This window comes from Oncorhynchus mykiss, chromosome 5, assembly GCF_057628025.1.
Source record: "Oncorhynchus mykiss isolate SJ-2025 chromosome 5, ASM5762802v1, whole genome shotgun sequence".
NCBI lineage: Eukaryota > Metazoa > Chordata > Actinopteri > Salmoniformes > Salmonidae > Oncorhynchus > Oncorhynchus mykiss.
This window is the reverse complement of record NC_143026.1, coordinates 51,898,745-51,917,181: the sequence shown is the minus strand read 5'-3', so window position 1 is coordinate 51,917,181 and position 18,437 is coordinate 51,898,745. Positions and strand designations below refer to the sequence as shown.

The 18,437-nt window shown below is 44.1% G+C and overlaps 1 protein-coding gene across 3 annotated transcripts in view; it reads left to right on the top strand.

The window, feature by feature from the left end:
• The window catches only part of LOC110524005 (E3 ubiquitin-protein ligase RNF13), an 85,953-nt gene extending 67,516 nt beyond the window's left edge, over positions 1 to 18,437 (top strand). For all 3 annotated transcript variants that reach the window (XM_021603269.3, XM_021603270.3, XM_090235141.1), the window contains exons 9-10: positions 14,801 to 14,881; positions 16,911 to 18,437. In XM_021603269.3, coding sequence (XP_021458944.2) covers positions 14,801 to 14,881; positions 16,911 to 17,266 — 437 coding nt within the window. In that variant the 3' untranslated portion in view covers positions 17,267 to 18,437. The remainder of the gene's footprint in view (positions 1 to 14,800; positions 14,882 to 16,910) is intronic.

The window sequence follows — 18,437 nt, the reverse complement described above, 5'->3', positions numbered from 1 at the left end:
AAAAGTTCCGGATGTCATACTAAATTTAACAAAATATGAAGTATACACGCAGAGGACACTCTTTCCGTACTTAGGGCCCATAATGCAATTCTTCAGGAAATGGGCATGGCTTCATCTTTTTCAGATTTGAAGAAAATGGCGGAAAATATGCAGCCGAAGTCCAACAAGAGCGGATAGAAATTCATTGCTTTAACTAATTATGACAAATGTTTAGAAAATGTTGAGCAATGTAATAAAGTAATGACTTTTCAAATACGTTACCTTACATGTTATGTTGGCTGACAATTTGTTAGCTACGCTGTCCTTATGAACCGCATAGGATATCGGTATGTTAGCTAGCTCCCTAACGTTAGTTGGCTACTTATACATCCAATTTGCCAGTATATTAACTATAGGCCATCTAACTAACTACCAAATGTTGATTGACTTGATTATTCCCGTCATTCCGAGCTTAGCTAAATTGTATAGTCGTTGTGCGTTCTCAATGTACATGCTGGTGCTTTTGTAAATTCGCTCTGGCTATATACTCCGATTTCAAAGCACTCTCTCTGAGTGTACCAGAGCGCAGAATAATTCATTTAATTTAACCTGTTGAATATGGCTGGTGCCAGTAAACGTTAGAAAAAACCCACAATTCAACAGCATAGTTACAGTCACCAACGCTCTGGATGACATGAAAACTGCCTAACCAGCTCTGCTAGGGCGAGTAAAATGGTCAGAGTGGTCTCATTTGTGTCTGGAAGTAGCTAGCATGCTAGCCAACATTAGCTTCGGTGCTTGACTGCCGTTGTAAGGCAGCCCTACTGTAAATCAACCCTACTCCTCGGCTCGAGCGTCCAGTGTGCTCTCCGAGAGCGAAACTGTCGGAATGTCAGTATGGGTATTCGAACACAGCTCTGGTTTATCAATTTTTCATGGTGTTCTATTGTTTCCAGTATTTGTCTTATATTATCTCCAATGTATCATCCATGTAAAAAACCTGTCTGATCAGGATGAATTATCTCCAACAACACCTTTTTAATTCTATGTGCTATGCATTTTGCTAGGATTTTGCATCACAATGGACTGGATCTTCATACTTAGCACATGGGTCCGGTTTCAGTAATAGTGAAATCAGACCTTGCTGATACTGATAGTACCATTTTATAGGAGTGGTTAAAACATGCTAATAATGGATCTTTAAGTACATTTGAAAAATGTTTGATATACAGTGCATTCGGAAAGAATTCAGTCCCCTTCCCTTTTGCCACAGCCTTATTCTAAAATTCTTTACATCGTTTTCTTCCCTCATCAATCTACACACAATACCCCATAATGACGAAGTGAAAACAGGGTTTTAGACAATTTTTCAAATGTATTAACTTAAAACAGATACCTTATTTACATAAGTATTCAGACCCTTTGCTATTAGACTCGAAATTGAGCTCAAGTGCATCCTGTTTCCATTGATCATCCTTGAGATGTTTCTACAACTTGATTAGAGTCCAGCTGTGGTAAATTTAATTGACTGGACATGATTTGGAAAGGCCTGTCTATATAAGGTCTCACAGTTGACAGTGCATGTCAGAGCAAAAACCAAGCCATGAGGTCGAAGGAATTGTACGTAGTGCTCCGAGACAGGATTATGTCGAGGCACAGATCTAGGGAAGGGTACCAAAAAATGTCTGCCGCATTGAAGATCCCAAAGAACATAGTGACCTCCATCATTCTTAAATGGAATTCATTTGGAACCTCCAAGACTCTTCAAGCCAAGCGTCACATCTGGAGGAAACCTGGCACCATCCCTACGGTTAAGCATGGTGGTGGCAGCATCATGCTGTGGGGATGTTTTTCAGCGGCAGGGACTGCGAGACTAGTCAGAATTGAGGGAAAGATGAACGTAACAAAGTACAGAGAGATCCTTGATAAAAACCCTTACCAGAGAGCTCAGGACCTCAGACTGGGGCGAAGGTTTTACCTTCCATCAGGACAACAACTCTAAGCACACAGCCAAGACAATGCACGAGTGGCTTCGGGACAAGTCTCTGAATGTCCTTGAGTGGCCCAGCCAGAGCCCGGACTTGAACCCGATCGAACATCTCTGGAGAGACCTGAAAATTGCTGTGCAGCGACGCTCCCCATTCAACCTGACAGAGCTTGAGAGGATCTCCAGAGAAGAATGGGAGAAACTCACCAACTACAGGTGTGCCAAGCTTGTAGCGTCATACCCAAGAAGACTCAAGGCTGTAATCGCTGCCAAACAAAGTACTGAGTAAAGGTATACTATATTTACTTATGTAAATGTGATAAAGTTTTTTATTTGTTATACATTTGCATAGAAATTCTATAAACCTGTTTTTGCTTTGTCAGTAAGGGGGATTGTGTGTAGATTGATGAGGGGAAAAAATATTTAATCCATTGTAGAATACGGCTGCAACTTAACTCCATCCCTCTGTGTTCCTGCTTGCTCTTTTTATTTATTTTTATTTCACCTTTATTTAACCAGCACAGAGTTACACATGGGATAAACAAACGTACAGCCAATAACACAATAGAAAAATCTATATACGGTGTGTGCAGATGTCGTAAGATTAAGGAGGTAAGGCAATAAATAGGCCATATTGGCAAAATAATTACAATTTAGCAATTAAACAGTGGAGGGATAGATGTGCAGAAGATGAATGTGCAAGTAGAGATACTGGGAAGCAAAGGAGCATAAAAATAAATAACAATATGGGGATAAGGTAGTTGGGTGTGCTATTTACAGATGCAATGATCAGTAAGCTGCTCTGACAGCTGATGCTTGAAGTTAGTGAGGGAGATCTAAGACTCCAGCTTCAGTGATTTTTTTGGCAATTCGTTCCAGTCATTGGCAGCAGATAACTGGAAGGAAAGGCGGCCAATGAGGAGATACTTACTTACTTACTTACTTACTTACTTACTTACTTACTTTATTGTCCCCATGGGGAAATGTTGTTGCAGTGTCATGTACACGTTTAAAGTGCCGTTTAAATACAAAACAAAAATTGACACTACTACTTTCATAACAGTTACATACCAATATATATATATTTTTTTAAAGACTAGCCTGCTGAACATGAGCCCGAGCTATTTAGAAGGGATTTCACACCTGGCACAAATTATTGTCTAGTTCTGTTTTTCCTGCTGCGTCCAGGGGGGAGTAGTTCAAAGTCCGGGTACAGGGGGTGGCTTGGGTCTAAAATGATTTTGTGATCCTTGCTGAGGGCCCTGACCTTAAAGATCTCATCCAGGCCTGTCTGTTTGACTCCAAGTACATTGCTTGCTGTGGTGATAATCCTTCTCAGTATATTTCTCTGGCTGACAGTGGCATTGACCAGTGAAATATACCTGCTGGAGCGCGTGCTAGGGTGGGTGCTGCTATGGTGACCAGTGAGCTGAGATAAGGCAGCGCTTTACTAAGCAAAGACTTATAGATGACCTGGAGCCAGTGGGTTTGGCGATGAATATGTAGTGAGGGCCAGCCAACGAGAGCATACAGGTCGCAGTGGTGGGTAGTATATGGGGCTTTGGTGACAAAGCGGATGGCACTGTGATAGACTACATCCAATTTGCTGAGTAGAGTGTTGGAGGCTATTTTGTAAATGACATCGCCGAAGTTAAGGATCGGTAAGATAGTCAGCTTTACGAGGATATGTTTGGCAGCATGGGTGAAGGATGCTTTGTGGTGAAATAGGGAGCTGATTTTAGATTTAATTTTGGATTGGAGATGCTTAATGTGAGTCTGGAAGGAGAGTTTACAGTCTAACCAGACACCTAGGTGTTTGTAGTTGTCCACATATTCACAAGTCAGAACCGTCCAGAGTAGTGATGCTAGACGGGCGTGTGCGGGCAGCGATCGGTTGAAGAGCATGCATTTAGTTTTACTTGCTTTTAAGAACAGTTGGAGGCCACAGAAGTAGTATTGTATGGCATTTAAGCTCGTCTGGGGCCAGAAGTATACAGAATGGTGGATCAGAGAATCACCAGTAGCAAGAGAGACATCATTGATGGATACAGAGAAAATAGTCGGCCCGAGAATTGAACCCTGTGGCACCCCCATAGAGACTGCCAGAGGTCCGGACAACAGGCCCTCCGATTTGACACGCGGAACTCTATCTGAGAAGTAGTTGGTGAACCAGGCGAGGCAGTCATTTGAGAAACCAAGGCTGTTGAGTCTGCCAATAAGAATGTGGTGATTAACAGAGTCAAAAGCCTTGGCCAGGTTGATGAAGACAGCTGCACAGTGTTGTATTTTATCGATGGTGGTTATGATATCATTTAGGACCTTGAGCGTGGCTGATGTGCACCCATGACCAGCTCTGAAACCAGATTGCATATCGGAGAAGGTACGGTGGGATGCGAAATGGTCAGTGATCTGTTTCTTAACTTGGCTTTCGAAGGTTTTAGAAAAGCAGGGTAGGATAGATATAGGTCTAGAGTGTCTCCCCCTTTGAAGAGGGGGATGACTGCGGCAGCTTTCCAATCTTTAGGGATCTCAGACGATACGAAAGGGAGGTTGAACAGGCTAGTAATAGGGGTTGCAACAATTATGGCGGATCATTTTTTAGAAAGAAAGGGTCCAGATTGTTTAGCCCAGCTAATTTGTCGGGGTCCAGATTTTGCAGCTCTTTCAGAACATCAGCTATCCAGGATACCCGGGCCAGGTCGATTAGAAAGGCCTGCTCGCTGACGTGTTTTAGGGAGCGTTTGACAGTGATGAGGGGTGGTCGTTTGGCAGCGGACCCAAGGCAATGAGGCAGTGATTGCTGAGATCCTGGTTGAAGACAGCAGAGGTGTATTTAGAGGGCAGGTTGGTCAGGATGATGGCTCTGTCAGACTGTTTGGCGATACCAAGCGGGGACACCAAAGCTCTACCTAATCACCCTTTAAGCCCTGCACACCGGATCTCTGCTTGCATTGCGTGGAATAGGCCTGTGGGGAGTCCGGAAGGCCTGTACCTCGCCGTCTTATGGAGAGTGAATAAGTACTGGTAGGTAAGGGGAGGAAGTGTAGTCAATGACCGAGATTGGACAATTTATCATTTAAAGCAATGATCTGAGCGTTTCCTTGCTTTTTGATTGGCCTGTTAGGCCTGAGGGGGAGTATACCAAACCTTGTTAGTTGATCCTAATAGGCTGGAGTGAGTTTGCCAGCTTGGCGCCATTTCAACATGGAAGGTGAGGTAGCTGGATAGCTAGGCTGACAGTGCTGTGTTCCGGGATGGAATGGCATCCCAGATACACACTCGTCCGAGGCCGAGTCTTGCAGCCGTCCCATACATCTCTCTACATGGGGTGGGCGATGACAAGCGTGAATCACGGAGCCACCTTTTAGATCACTCGTTGGACTTGTTCTGCGCTAATTGTTTACAGTGTGCCAACACGAACGGACCTCTTTTTATACCTTTTATGCAGAACTCAGAGCTCACATTCTCCAGCCCAGGGTATTTTTAACTGTCTCTAACACCACTGTGTGACCGCAGCAAGGCAAAGCTGAGTGCTTCTGTCTGCTGCTTCCCTTTCTCCATGACCTCACTCTCTTCCACTTGTCTATTCTCCCGGCGGGCTGTGTTTGGGCAGGGTGCCCGTAACCAGGGGTCAGTGTGTGTGTGTGGGAATGGTGCCCTTAGTCACCATCCTCAGCTAAACCTGATGCTGAGTCTGGTTTTTAACTAAACCTACAGTAAGTGGATGCCTGGTCTTCACTGGCACTGTGTGTGCTTGTCTACATATGTGCGTGGACAATTGAAAGAGAAGGCTTGTCACTAAGGGCTTTGGATTGGAACCAGTCTGTGCCCACTGAAAAATGTTACACGAAGATGGGAACCATGCGCCACAATGGTTTAATCGCATCATCTCCCAGAAGTGCCTACAAGTCACAGACAATTAGAAGCAACTTCTCTCTACACTGGCCTCTATGTCCTCTGGCTGTAGGTTAGTTGTGTTATTATCAGCAGTGTTAGCGATGCTAATGCTAATCTAATGGTATCACATTGTAGTGTTAGCGCACTAGGCCTTTTAGTTGTTTTCCCTGTCATTCTAGGCTTGGTTTTATGGACTCGTCACAACTCTAGGCTAATCCCAGAGGAGTGCAGTGTGTGCTGATGCAATTATATCTCTGGTGGTGTGAATAAAGCGTGTATTCATTCCCTTAATTGAGCGATGCAGGCTTCTCTGGGCAGGGGGATGACATGGGGGAGATGCTAGCTGATGAGCCGGCCTACCGTATTGTCTGTGCGTTGAGGTGTGGTGCTTCTAGCCTGCAGCGCTAATGAGGAATTTGGCAGGAAGGGGGGGGGGGCCTGAATAGGCTTAGAGTACCTATCTCAATGCAATGTACAATAGCAGCGTAATTAGCACACAATACCAGTCTGAGGACTATTACCGTGCCTTCAGAAAGTATTCACAACCTTTGACTTTTTCCACATTTTGTTGTGTTACAAACAATACCCCATAATGTCAAAGTGGAATTATGTTTTTGACTTTGTTGCAGCCTTGTTGCTAGCCCTTGCATAATCCATATGAAGTTAGCCTCATATACAGTGCATTCGGAAAGTATTCAGACACCTTGACTTTTTCCACATTTTGTTACTATTTTTGCTTAGTCAATATGGGGTATTGTGTGTAGATTGATGAGGGAAGAAAAACGCTTGAATCCATTTTAGAATACGGCTGTAACGTAACAAAGAAGTGGAAAAGTGGAAGGGGTCTGAATACTTCCCGAATGAACTGTAAGCTTACCATGTGACTGTGCGCTTTTTTGTCTGGCTTTCTGGCTCTGGTTAAGACTGAGGGGCCCAGCTGTGTGTGTGGTTTCGCCACCAGACGGAGAGCAGACACAGAAACCTCAAAACCAGCAGTTCCAGAGAAAGAGAGAAACAGAGGAAGCCAGGGAGATTAATTTTCCCTTGCTCCAGTTCACCCTCTAAAACCACTGAACCTAAGATGGTACCCCATCGCCCCGTTTATGAGATGGACCGGGCTCTCCCTCTGACCCCTGCCCTCCCGTCTCTCCCCAGGGCTCTCAGACTGATGAGTCACTGTGTGTGCTCCTCCCCTCCCTCTGCTCTGTTCCAGCCCTGGGCTGAGTACACACACACTCACACAGAGCGAAAGCAGCTGCGGAGGCTCTGACACTGTGTGAACAGTGAGGCAGGAGTATTGTGATACAGTCCCTTCTCGTCACAGATCACAGCAAGTAGCCTTACCACAGTCATGTTGGCTCTAGCTGTAGGTAGCTGTGCAGATCTGTGCGCATCACAAACACTCTTGTCTCCTTGCTCTGATTAGTTTAGTAAGGGAGCGTGATTCCTCCTGAGATCCAGGAATGCTGGCTGGCTGACCGGAGCAATTCATTGACATTCTGGCTCTTTTTAAACTACTGGTCCCCAAAGGCCCTTAGGGGCCACTTCAACAACGATGTCAGATAAGGGTAGTGTTGAAAAGAGTCTCTCGCAATCAGCGATAATGGGATAATAACCAGCCAATCAAACCGTATAGAGTTTGATTAACATTATTGTCTAAAGATAGAATCTTACAAACATGGTTGAAGGTTGGATGAAAATTCTTCAATAATTAGTTGTATGCTGCTGTGTAAGAACAGTTTTTTTATTCTCGGATGACATGGTCATGCATGGTCTGTTCCGACATTTGTTGACGTGATGTATGTGAGGTAATTAGTAATGTCATTACTAACTTTGCCCAGTAGAAAGTTCCAGGAAATGGAGTTAGTGATTAATGTGCCCACACCAGCTCCTTTGATCAGCCTGAGTAGTTTAATTCCATGCTTTCATGAAAAGAGATGACCAGACCGTGAATTCTGCTCAACCAGAGAATTCTGCTGCCATGCTTCTTCTCTCTGACCAACAAACACAAAAAAACTTGAACTGCTTGATATGGGCATTTGACTGGAAGATTACAAAATCTAATAAGGCTCTCGTAGTAATGTAATTTAGAAATCAGAAAATTAAGAACAGAAAAGGTTCATTAATAATCTCAATGGAATAGTAAAGAACACAAGTTTAAAAAATGATATATGCATGTGGACACCCCCTTCAAATTAGTGGATTCTGCTATTTCAGCCACACCCGTTACTGACAGGTGTATAAAATTGAGCACTCCGCCATGCAATCTCCATAGACAAACAAGTGCTCTGTGACTTTCAAAATGGCACCGTCATAGGATGACACTTTTCCAACAAGTCAGTTTGTAAAATTTCTGCTCTACTAGTGCTGCCCTGGACAACTGTAAGTGCTGTTATTGTGAAGTGGAAACATCTAGGAGCAACAACGGTTCAGCTGTGATGTGGTAGGCCACACAAGCTCACAGCGGGACCCCCGAGTGCTGAAGCACGTAGAACATAAAAATCGTCTGTTCTCGGTTGCAGCACACACTACCGAGTTTTAAACTGCCTCTGGAAGCAACATCAGCACAAGAACTGTTAGTCAGGATCTTCAAAAAGTGGGTTTCCATGGCCGAGCAGCCGCACACAAGCCTAAGATCACCATGCGTGATGCCAAGCGTCGGCTGGAGTGGTGTAAAGCTCGCCGCCATTGGACTCTGGAGCAGTGGAAACGACAAATCAGATACCTGCCCCAATGCATAGTGCCAACTGTAAAGTTTGGTGGAGAAGGAATAATGGTCTGGGGCTATTTTTCATGGTCGGGCTCAGCCCCCCTAGTTCCAGTGAAGGGAAATCTTAATGCGACAACATACAATGACATTCTAGACAATTCTGGTCTTCTAACTTTGTGGCAACAGTTTGGGGAAGGCCCTTCCCTGTTTCAGAATGACAATGCCCCAGTGCACAAAGCAAGCTCCATACAGAAATGGTTTGTCAAGATTGCTGTAGAAGAACTTGACTGGCCTGTGCAGAGTCATGACCTCAACTCCATCAAACACCTTTGGGATGAATTGGAAAGCCGACTGCGAGCCAGGCTTAATCGCTCAAAATCAGTGTCCGACCTCACTAATGCTCTTGTGGCTGAATGGAAGCAAGTCCCCGCAGCAATGTTTCCGACATCTAGTGAAAAGCCTTCCCAGAAGAGCGGAGGCTGTTATAGCAGCAAAGGATGGACCAACTCCATATTAATGCCATGATTTTGGAATGAGATGTTCGACGAGCAGGTGTCCACATACCTTTGGTCATGTAGTGTATGATACTTGTGTTTTTGCTTACTTGGCTATATCAGGTTGTTAAATTGAGTTATACTGGAGAACTTCTGAGGAACAGGTCTTAGATGTCACTGTTAGTGACTGTGCCTTTGTGCTATTCCGTATGTCTTACTTAGCAGTGTACACACCCTTCGAGTTTGTGGTGTCAAAGTATTTTTCTGCTTAGTGCTCAACCTCACTCAGAACAGCCCAGTGCCACAGTTCAGCATTTTCTGAGTTTGTGCTGGAGCCATGCCTTTATAAATGCTCCCCCCCCCCCCCCCCCCCCTCCTGTCCAGCACTGGGTTCAAGTTCGGACAGAGAGAGGAGGAGAGAGAGGGAGAAGTGGATAAAGACAAGAAGTGACAATGACAGACAGAGAGAAAAAAGAAAGTTGGAGACAGGCAACAAAGACAGTCTGAGAAAAAGAGAGCACGAGACAGAGGAAAGAGAGAGGGGCAGAGAAAAGTAAAAAACAGGGAGAGATTGAGTCTGTGACTTTAGTGAAGGGGGGGGTGGACATGACTCCCCATCCTTATACGGTTACATGCAATCCTGGCACGGGTACTGAGGAGCAGCAAAACATGCTCATTTAAAGCTTAAATAAACACTGGCCTACATATCCGGCACCCTCCACAGCACAGCACCTCGTCCTCCCCACAAGGGAAGGGGCAAGAAAGAATGCTGTGGAATTTGAAAGGGAGTGCATTTGTTTGTTTTTTTTACCTTTATTTAACTAGGCAAGTCAGTTAAGGTTTGGCCCAGTTTGGTAGCCACATACATGGCGGGAATGTGCTTGGAGTGGAATTTTAGAAAGAGTGAGAACTTAGTCCGAAACAAATGTAGGGAAATGACTTGAAAGCGGAGGTACAGTGGCTTGCAAAAGTATTCACCCCCTTGGCACTTTTCCTATTTTGTTGCCTGACAACCTGGAATTAAATTAGATTTTTGGGGGGCTTGTCTCATTTGATTTACACAACATGCCTACCACTTTGAAGATGCAAAATATTTTTTAATGTGAAACAAACAAGACAAAAAAACAGAACTTGAGCGTGCATAACTATTCACCCCCCCCCCCCAAAAAAAAGTCAATACTTTGTAGAGCCACCTTTTGCAGCAATTACAGCTGCAAGTCTCTTAGGGTAAGCTTGGCACATCTAGCCACTGATTTTTGCTCATTCTTCGAGGCAAAACTGCTCCAGCTCCTTCAAGTTGGATGGGTTCCGCTGGTGTACAGCAATCTTTAAGTCATACCACAGATTCTCAATTGGATTGAGGTCTGGGCTTTGACTAGGCCATTTAAATGTTTCCCCTTCAACCACTCAAGTGTTGCTTTAGCAGTATGCTTAGGGTCATTGGCCTGCTGGAAGGTGAACCTCCGTCCCAGTCTCAAATCTCTTGAAGACTGAAACAGGTTTCCCTCAAGAATTTCCCTGTACAGTGCCTTGCGAAAGTATTCGGCCCCCTTGAACTTTGCGACCTTTTGACACATTTCAGGCTTCAAACATAAAGATATAAAACTGTATTTTTTTGTGAAGAATCAACAACAAGTGGGACACAATCATGAAGTGGAACGACATTTATTGGATATTTCAAACTTTTTTAACAAATCAAAAACTGAAAAATTGGGCGTGCAAAATTATTCAGCCCCCTTAAGTTAATACTTTGTAGCGCCACCTTTTGCTGCGATTACAGCTGTAAGTCGCTTGGGGTATGTCTCTATCAGTTTTGCACATCGAGAGACTGACATTTTTTCCCATTCCTCCTTGCAAAACAGCTCGAGCTCAGTGAGGTTGGATGGAGAGCATTTGTGAACAGCAGTTTTCAGTTCTTTCCACAGATTCTAGATTGGATTCAGGTCTGGACTTTGACTTGGCCATTCTAACACCTGGATATGTTTATTTTTGAACCATTCCATTGTAGATTTTGCTTTATGTTTTGGATCATTGTCTTGTTGGAAGACAAATCTCCGTCCCAGTCTCAGGTCTTTTGCAGACTCCATCAGGTTTTCTTCCAGAATGGTCCTGTATTTGGCTCCATCCATCTTCCCATCAATTTTAACCATCTTCCCTGTCCCTGCTGAAGAAAAACAGGCCCAAACCATGATGCTGCCACCACCATGTTTGACAGTGGGGATGGTGTGTTCAGCTGTGTTGCTTTTACGCCAAACATAACGTTTTGCATTGTTGCCAAAAAGTTCAATTTTGGTTTCATCTGACCAGAGCACCTTCTTCCACATGTTTGGTGTGTCTCCCAGGTGGCTTGTGGCAAACTTTAAACTACACTTTTTATGGATATCTTTAAGAAATGTCTGTCTTCTTGCCACTCTTCCATAAAGGCCAGATTTGTGCAATATACAAAGATTGTATACAACAAGATTGTTGTATCTCTGCAGTTCATCCAGAGTGATCATGGGCCTCTTGGCTGCATCTCTGATCAGTCTTCTCTTTGTATGAGCTGAAAGTTTAGAGGGACGGCCAGGTCTTGGTAGATTTGCAGTGGTCTGATACTCCTTCCATTTCAATATTATCGCTTGCACAGTGCTCCTTGGGATGTTTAAAGCTTGGGAAATCTTTTTGTATCCAAATCCGGCTTTAAACTTCTTCACAACAGTATCTCGGACCTGCCTGGTGTGTTCCTTGTTCTTCATGATGCTCTCTGCGCTTTTAACGGACCTCTGAGACTATCACAGTGCAGGTGCATTTATACGGAGACTTGATTACACACAGGTGGATTGTATTTATCATCATTAGTCATTTAGGTCAACATTGGATCATTCAGAGATCCTCACTGAACTTCTGGAGAGAGTTTGCTGCACTGAAAGTAAAGGGGCTGAATAATTTTGCACGCCCAATTTTTCAGTTTTTGATTTGTTAAAAAAGTTTGAAATATCCAATAAATGTCGTTCCACTTCATGATTGTGTCCCACTTGTTGTTGATTCTTCACAAAAAAATACAGTTTTATATCTTTATGTTTGAAGCCTGAAATGTGGCAAAAGGTCGCAAAGTTCAAGGGGGCCGAATACTTTCGCAAGGCACTGTATTTAGCGGCATTCATCATTCCTTCAATTCTGACCAGTTTCCCAGTCCCTGCTGATGAAAAACATCCCCACAGCATGATGCTGCCACCACTACTCTTCACTGTGGGGATGGTGTTCTCAGAGTGATGAGAGGTGTTGGGTTTACGCCAGACATAGCGTTTTCCTTGATTGCCAAAAAGCTACATTTTAGTCTCATCTAACCAGATTACCTCCTTCCATAGGTTTTTTCTGGCCACTCTTCCTTAAAGCCCAGCTCTGTGGAGTGTACGGCTTAAAGTGGTCCTATCGACAGATACTCCAATCTCCGCTGTGGAGCTTTGCAGCTCCTTCAGGGTTATCTTTGGTCTCTTTGTTGCCTCTCTGATTAATGCCCTCCTTGCCTGGTCTGTGAGTTTTGGTGGGCTGCCCTCTCTCAATCTGATACACGTCAAATCAGTTTTCTTGATCTTTTTATCTTGTGTGAAGACAATGTTCCATACACTGATCTTTACAGGAAACCTACTAATCGTAACATTTAGTTGAGGGCTGATAGTTGTCATCCACTTCCCTTGAAAAACAGTTTGCCCTACAGCCAATTATATCAAATCAAAAGAATTTGTAAAAAAAAAAAAAAAGATTTCGAAAGAAAAATGGCTGAGACGCAAAGAAAATTCAAGGAGAGGGGGTATAAAAATGGTCAGATTAATACTGGCATTGAGAAAATTCAAAACAAAAACATGACCTTTTTCAAGGTCAGTCTCGCAAAAATAAGCATTCTTGCGTTCTTTTCCTTTTTTTTTTTTGAATTTTACCCCTTTTTCTCCCCAATTTCGTGGTATCCAATTGTTGTAGTAGCTACTATCTTGTCTCATTGCTACAACTCCCGTACGGGCTCGGGAGAGACGAAGGCTGAATGTCATGCGTCCTCCGATACACAACCCAACCAGCCGTACTGCTTCTTAACACAGCGCGCATCCAACCCGGAAGCCAGCCGCACCAATGTGTCGGAGGCTACACCGTGCACCTGGCAACCTAGCATTCTTGCGTTCTAACTACCCACTATTCAAAGTGCTCGGAACAAATTAAGGGAATCGTTCACAAACATTGGCACATTCTAAGATCCGATGATAGTATCGGTAATGTGTTTTCGGACCTTCCCTTGGTCGTATTCTCGCGGGGCAGAAACCTCAGTGATCAATTGGTAAACTCTGATTTACCACCCCAAGATATCGCTGCACAACATCTATTTGCACCCCTACTGGATGGAAACTACAAATGTAATGGCTGTGGTCAATGCAATGGCACTTATAAATGTAGATCCTTCAAACACCCCCAAACAGGGAAACAGACCCCAATCAAAGGTGTTATCACGTGCTCCACTAAGGCAGTTATTTATCTTATAACTTGTCCTTCTGGTAAAAATGATGTGGGTAAAACAAAGAGAGAATTAAAAGTACGTATCTCGGAGCATCGTAATACCATTAGGTGCAAAAACTCGACTTACCCAGTTGCGGCCCACTTTTTGGAAGAAAACCACTTGATTTAGTCTCTACGTTATATTGGCATCGAACATGTCATGCCTCCCTTAGGTGACCTCGACAATTTATTGTTAAAACGAGAGGCTGCCTGGATCTTTAATTTAAGGACCCTTGCTCCCTTCGGTCTAAACGTAGACTTTGATCTGAAGCCATTCTTGTGATTTTGCTATTGTAAATGTTTGTAGGCTTATGTAGCCAAATTTGATCTATGATCGTACGCTATCCATTTATGTTTTTTGTATGAGAATTAACCAATGGTATCAGGCCACACCCAGCCATGATTACAGACACCTGTGTGTGTCTTTTGACACTATATAAATGAGTCATCCAGCAGTGTTTATCATTATACCCTGATGAAGACAGCTTGTCTGTCGAAACATTGGACATAAATATTTTTGCATCTGAGCTCCTAGAGTGTGCGACTCTCTTTTATTTTTTAAGGGTGGCCCTCTCTTGGCAGGTTTGTTGTGGTGCCATATTCTTTCCATTTTTTAATAGGATCGATATATTGGTGCTCCGTGGGATGTTCAAAGTTCTGATATTTTTTTATAACCCAACCCTGATCTGTACTTCTCCACAACTTTGTCCCTGACCTGTTTAGAGAGCTCCTTGGTCTTCATGGTGCCACTTGCTTGGTGGTGCCCCTCGCTTAATGGTGTTGCAGATTCTGGGGCCTTTCATGTGACACTTAGATGGAACACAGGTGGACTTTATTTAAATAATTATGTGACTTGTGAAGGTAATTGGTTGCACCAGATCTTATTTAGGGGCTTCATAGCAAAAGGGGTGAATACACCACTTTTAATTTGTTTTGAATTTTTTGAAACAAGTCATTTTTTTCACTTCACCAATTTGGACTATTTTGTGTATGTCCATTACATTAAATGACAGGTTGTAATGCAACAAAATATGAAAAATGCCAAGGGGGTGAATACTTTTGCAAGGCACTCTGAGTCAGTTGACAGTAGTTTGACTCAGCTCGTCATTTAAATAAATACGGGCTACACAATTGAGTAAATTAAAATGTCTTTATTAAGAGGACTTTTCTGTATTTTGTTCTACCATTGAACCGTGTTTCTTTTGTACCTAGGGGACGCCTACGATGTGTGTGCCATATGCCTGGATGAGTATGAGGAGGGAGACAAGCTCCGGGTCCTGCCCTGCTCTCACGGTGAGGCTTGGCCTGCCATGCCCTCTACCCCCTCCTGACACACACACCAACAACCTACTACCCTAAACCCATCGACTTGCCACCTGTGCTCCTCCACTGCAGTCCTCTAGATCAGTGTTTTCCAACTCTAGTCCTCAAGTACCCCCAAAAGTACACATTTTTGTTGTAGCCCCAGACAAGCACACCTAATTTAAATGCGTCAACTAATCACTAAGTCCTCAATGAGTTGAATCGGGTGTTTTTGTCCAGGGCTACAACAAAAATGTGTGCTGTTGGAAGACTAGAGTTGGGAAACACTGCTCTAGATACACAAAAGTATGTGAACACCCATTCAAATGAGTGGATTCAGCTATTTCATCCACACCCATTGCTAACAGGTGTATAAAATCAAGCACACAGCCATGCAATCTCCATAGACAAACATTGGCAGTAGAATGGCCTTACTGAAGAGCTCAGTGACTTTCAATGTGGCATCGTCATAGAATGCCACCTTTCTAACAAGTATGTTCTTCAAATTTCTGCCTTGCTAGATCTGCCCCGGTCAACTGTAAGTGCTGTTATTGTGAAGTGGAAATGTCTAGGAGCAACAACGGCTCAGCCGCAAATGGTAGGCCACACAAGCTCACAGAACAGGACCGCTGAGTGCTGAAGCGCATAAAATGTGTCTGTCCTAAAGTTGCAACACTCACTACCAAGTTCCAAACTGCCTCTAGAAGCAACGTCTACACAAGAACTGTTCATCGGGAGCTTCATTAAATGGGTTTCCATGGCCGAGCAGCCACACACAAGCCTAAGATCACCATGCGCAATGCCAAGCGTCGGCTGGAGTGGTGTAAAGTTCACCGCAATTGGACTCTGGAGCTGTGGAAACGCGTTCTCTAGAGTGAGGTGCAGTGTTTTCTGGAGTGAGGAATCATGCTTCACCATCTGGCAGTCCAACGGACAAATCTGGGTTTAGCGGCTGCCAGGAGAACGCTACCTGCCCTAATGCATAGTGCCAACTATAAAGTTTTGTGGAGGAGGAATAATGGTATTGGGCTGTTTTTCATGGTTTGGGCTAGGCCCATTAGTTCCAGTGAAGAGAAATCTTAACGCTACAGCATACTGTGCTTACAACTTGGTAGCAACAGTTTGGGTAAGGCCCTATCCTGTTTCAGCATGACAATCCCCATGTGCACAAAGCAAGGTCCATACAGAAATGGTTTGTCGAGATAGGTGTGGAAGAACTTGACTGGCCTGCACAGAGCCCTGACCTCTACCCCATCGTACACCTTTGGGATTAATTGGAACGCCAACTTCGAGCCAGGCATAATCGCCCAACATCAGTGTCCAACCTCACTAATGTGCATGGCTAAATGGAAGCAAGTCCCCGCAGCAATGTTTTCCAACATCTAGTGGAAATAGTGGAGGCAGCAAAGGGGGGACTAACTCCATATTAATGCCCATGATTTTGGAATGAGCAGGTGTCCAAATACTTTTGGCAATGTAGTATAAAACACCAGGTCATGTGTTGATGTCTCAGTGGGAGACAGTCTGAAGGGCTCTACTGCACCCTGTGCTGTTCCTTGAACCATGCCTGTCTGTATCATCCCAGAAAATCATCTATTTGGCTCCAGCTCACTTTGCTGCATCTAATATGCAGCTGGCCTGACCGCTAGTGTTCTTAGAAAACCACTGTAGCTTCTGTCAAGCTATACTAATACTGTATACAGTACTGGTAATGTAGAAGTTAAATAGACTAAATGCCATTTTCTTGTTGAAAATGGCTGGTTTTAAAGCATTATTTCCTGAAGCTTAAATCCTAGTATTCTAATACATTAAGCTAGGTTTGCCTTTGAAATTCCCCATTACCCTGTCCAGGTGTTGTAGCCAAACCTAATCAAAATTGTCCACCCTTATATAGTCAGTAGATAACAAGCACACCCTTAGGATTACCTTGTGTGTTGTACCTTTGATTTACAACCCTAGAAAAAACCTACATGCTGCCTATGATTGTGAGTGTCATGACCTGTCCTCTCCCTCCCTCCAGCTTACCACAACAAGTGTGTGGACCCCTGGCTGACCAAGACCAGGAAGACGTGTCCTGTGTGCAAGCAGAAGGTGGTCCCCTCTGCGGGCGACTCAGACTCCGATTCGGAGGAGGGCGACAGCGGGCCCGATGAGAACGAGGTGTCAGAGAGCACCCCGCTGCTGCGCTCCCTGGCCTCCACCAGCGGCCACTCTTTTGGCACCATGTTGGGCGCCTCACGTTCCGAGCCCGATCAGGAGTCCTCCGAGTATGAAGACGACCACCTGGACACCAGCGACGACAGCAAGGTCACCGTGGAGACAGTGGTGCAGCTGCAGGAGCCTCGTCCTGACGACCACGACCCGGTCCGTGCCTGATTGGTTGGCCTGAGTTGACAGACAGGTGGCCGGTCCCCCGCCCCTCTCTCCCACTCACCCTATGGGGTTGCAGAGACTCACGCTGGTGGCGTGGTCAAGAGGATTTGTTTCATTTTTACATCTCCCTCCAAGTTTAGAATGCAAATCACCTTAATTCTCCATTTGTTGTATTTTTAACCTGATTACTGAAGGGTGGGACAATGTGCAGATGGTGTCGTCATGTGTTTTGGGCTAAACGGCGTCGATTTCACAGGAATGTTGCCGTACAGTAGACCGTATTTTACTCTGGTTTGTCAGTATGGGGTGGTTTTCTGCAGACATCCTCCGACTAGGGTTATACTCTATTCACTGTGAGAAAGGGCTCGATGCTCTCGTGTGCACGAGCATGCTTGACACCAACTGTGAAGGAATGCATTGAGTATATAAATAATGTATAGATCACCATAATTAACATCTTAAAACATTGATTATTTTGTAGCCTGTATATCTGTAGTCTGGGGAAGCAAAAAAATGTTATATTGTATATATTTCTGCTGTATAGAAATATCTAAATCAAAGTACTATACAGCAGCCTTTTATAAAATCGATTGAACTGACCTTTTCCATGTGAATATATAAAACGATTGGCCATGGGAACTGGGTTTTGACAATCGGTCTCTACCCTGAGATCCGGGAGCCAGTCGCTCATCTCAGAGTATGATTTTGATGCGACTGATATGTTACGTTGACCTGCACAGACAAAATTAAGCCAAACCGGTTATGCATTCAGCCAAAGATAGGTTTGCTGTGTGTTTGACCAATGTTATGGGTAACCTCTTAGCAGTCGTGTAATACAAGCAGAGGGGGTGGGGAGAAACAGTTTTGTTCAGGTAGTACCCGCATCTACACTGCTACAAGCAGCCTGCTGTATACTTCATTTGGCTAATCTAGAGCCATCACATACCACTTCTCTGAAATGCATGATGCCATTGGTGGATAGGTCTTGCAACATGTATTTGGTTTCACGTCGTAGGACGTTCTACAAGTAAAAATAGTTTTTTTAATAAGACTTGAACTGTTCTATGTTGAGTCCTGTTGCCTTTTTATTTGATGTCTTGTAAACATCTTATGCTCACACATGCCTGTATTAAATTTAATTCCACTTCAATAAAGACACTGTTTGTCAACAGAA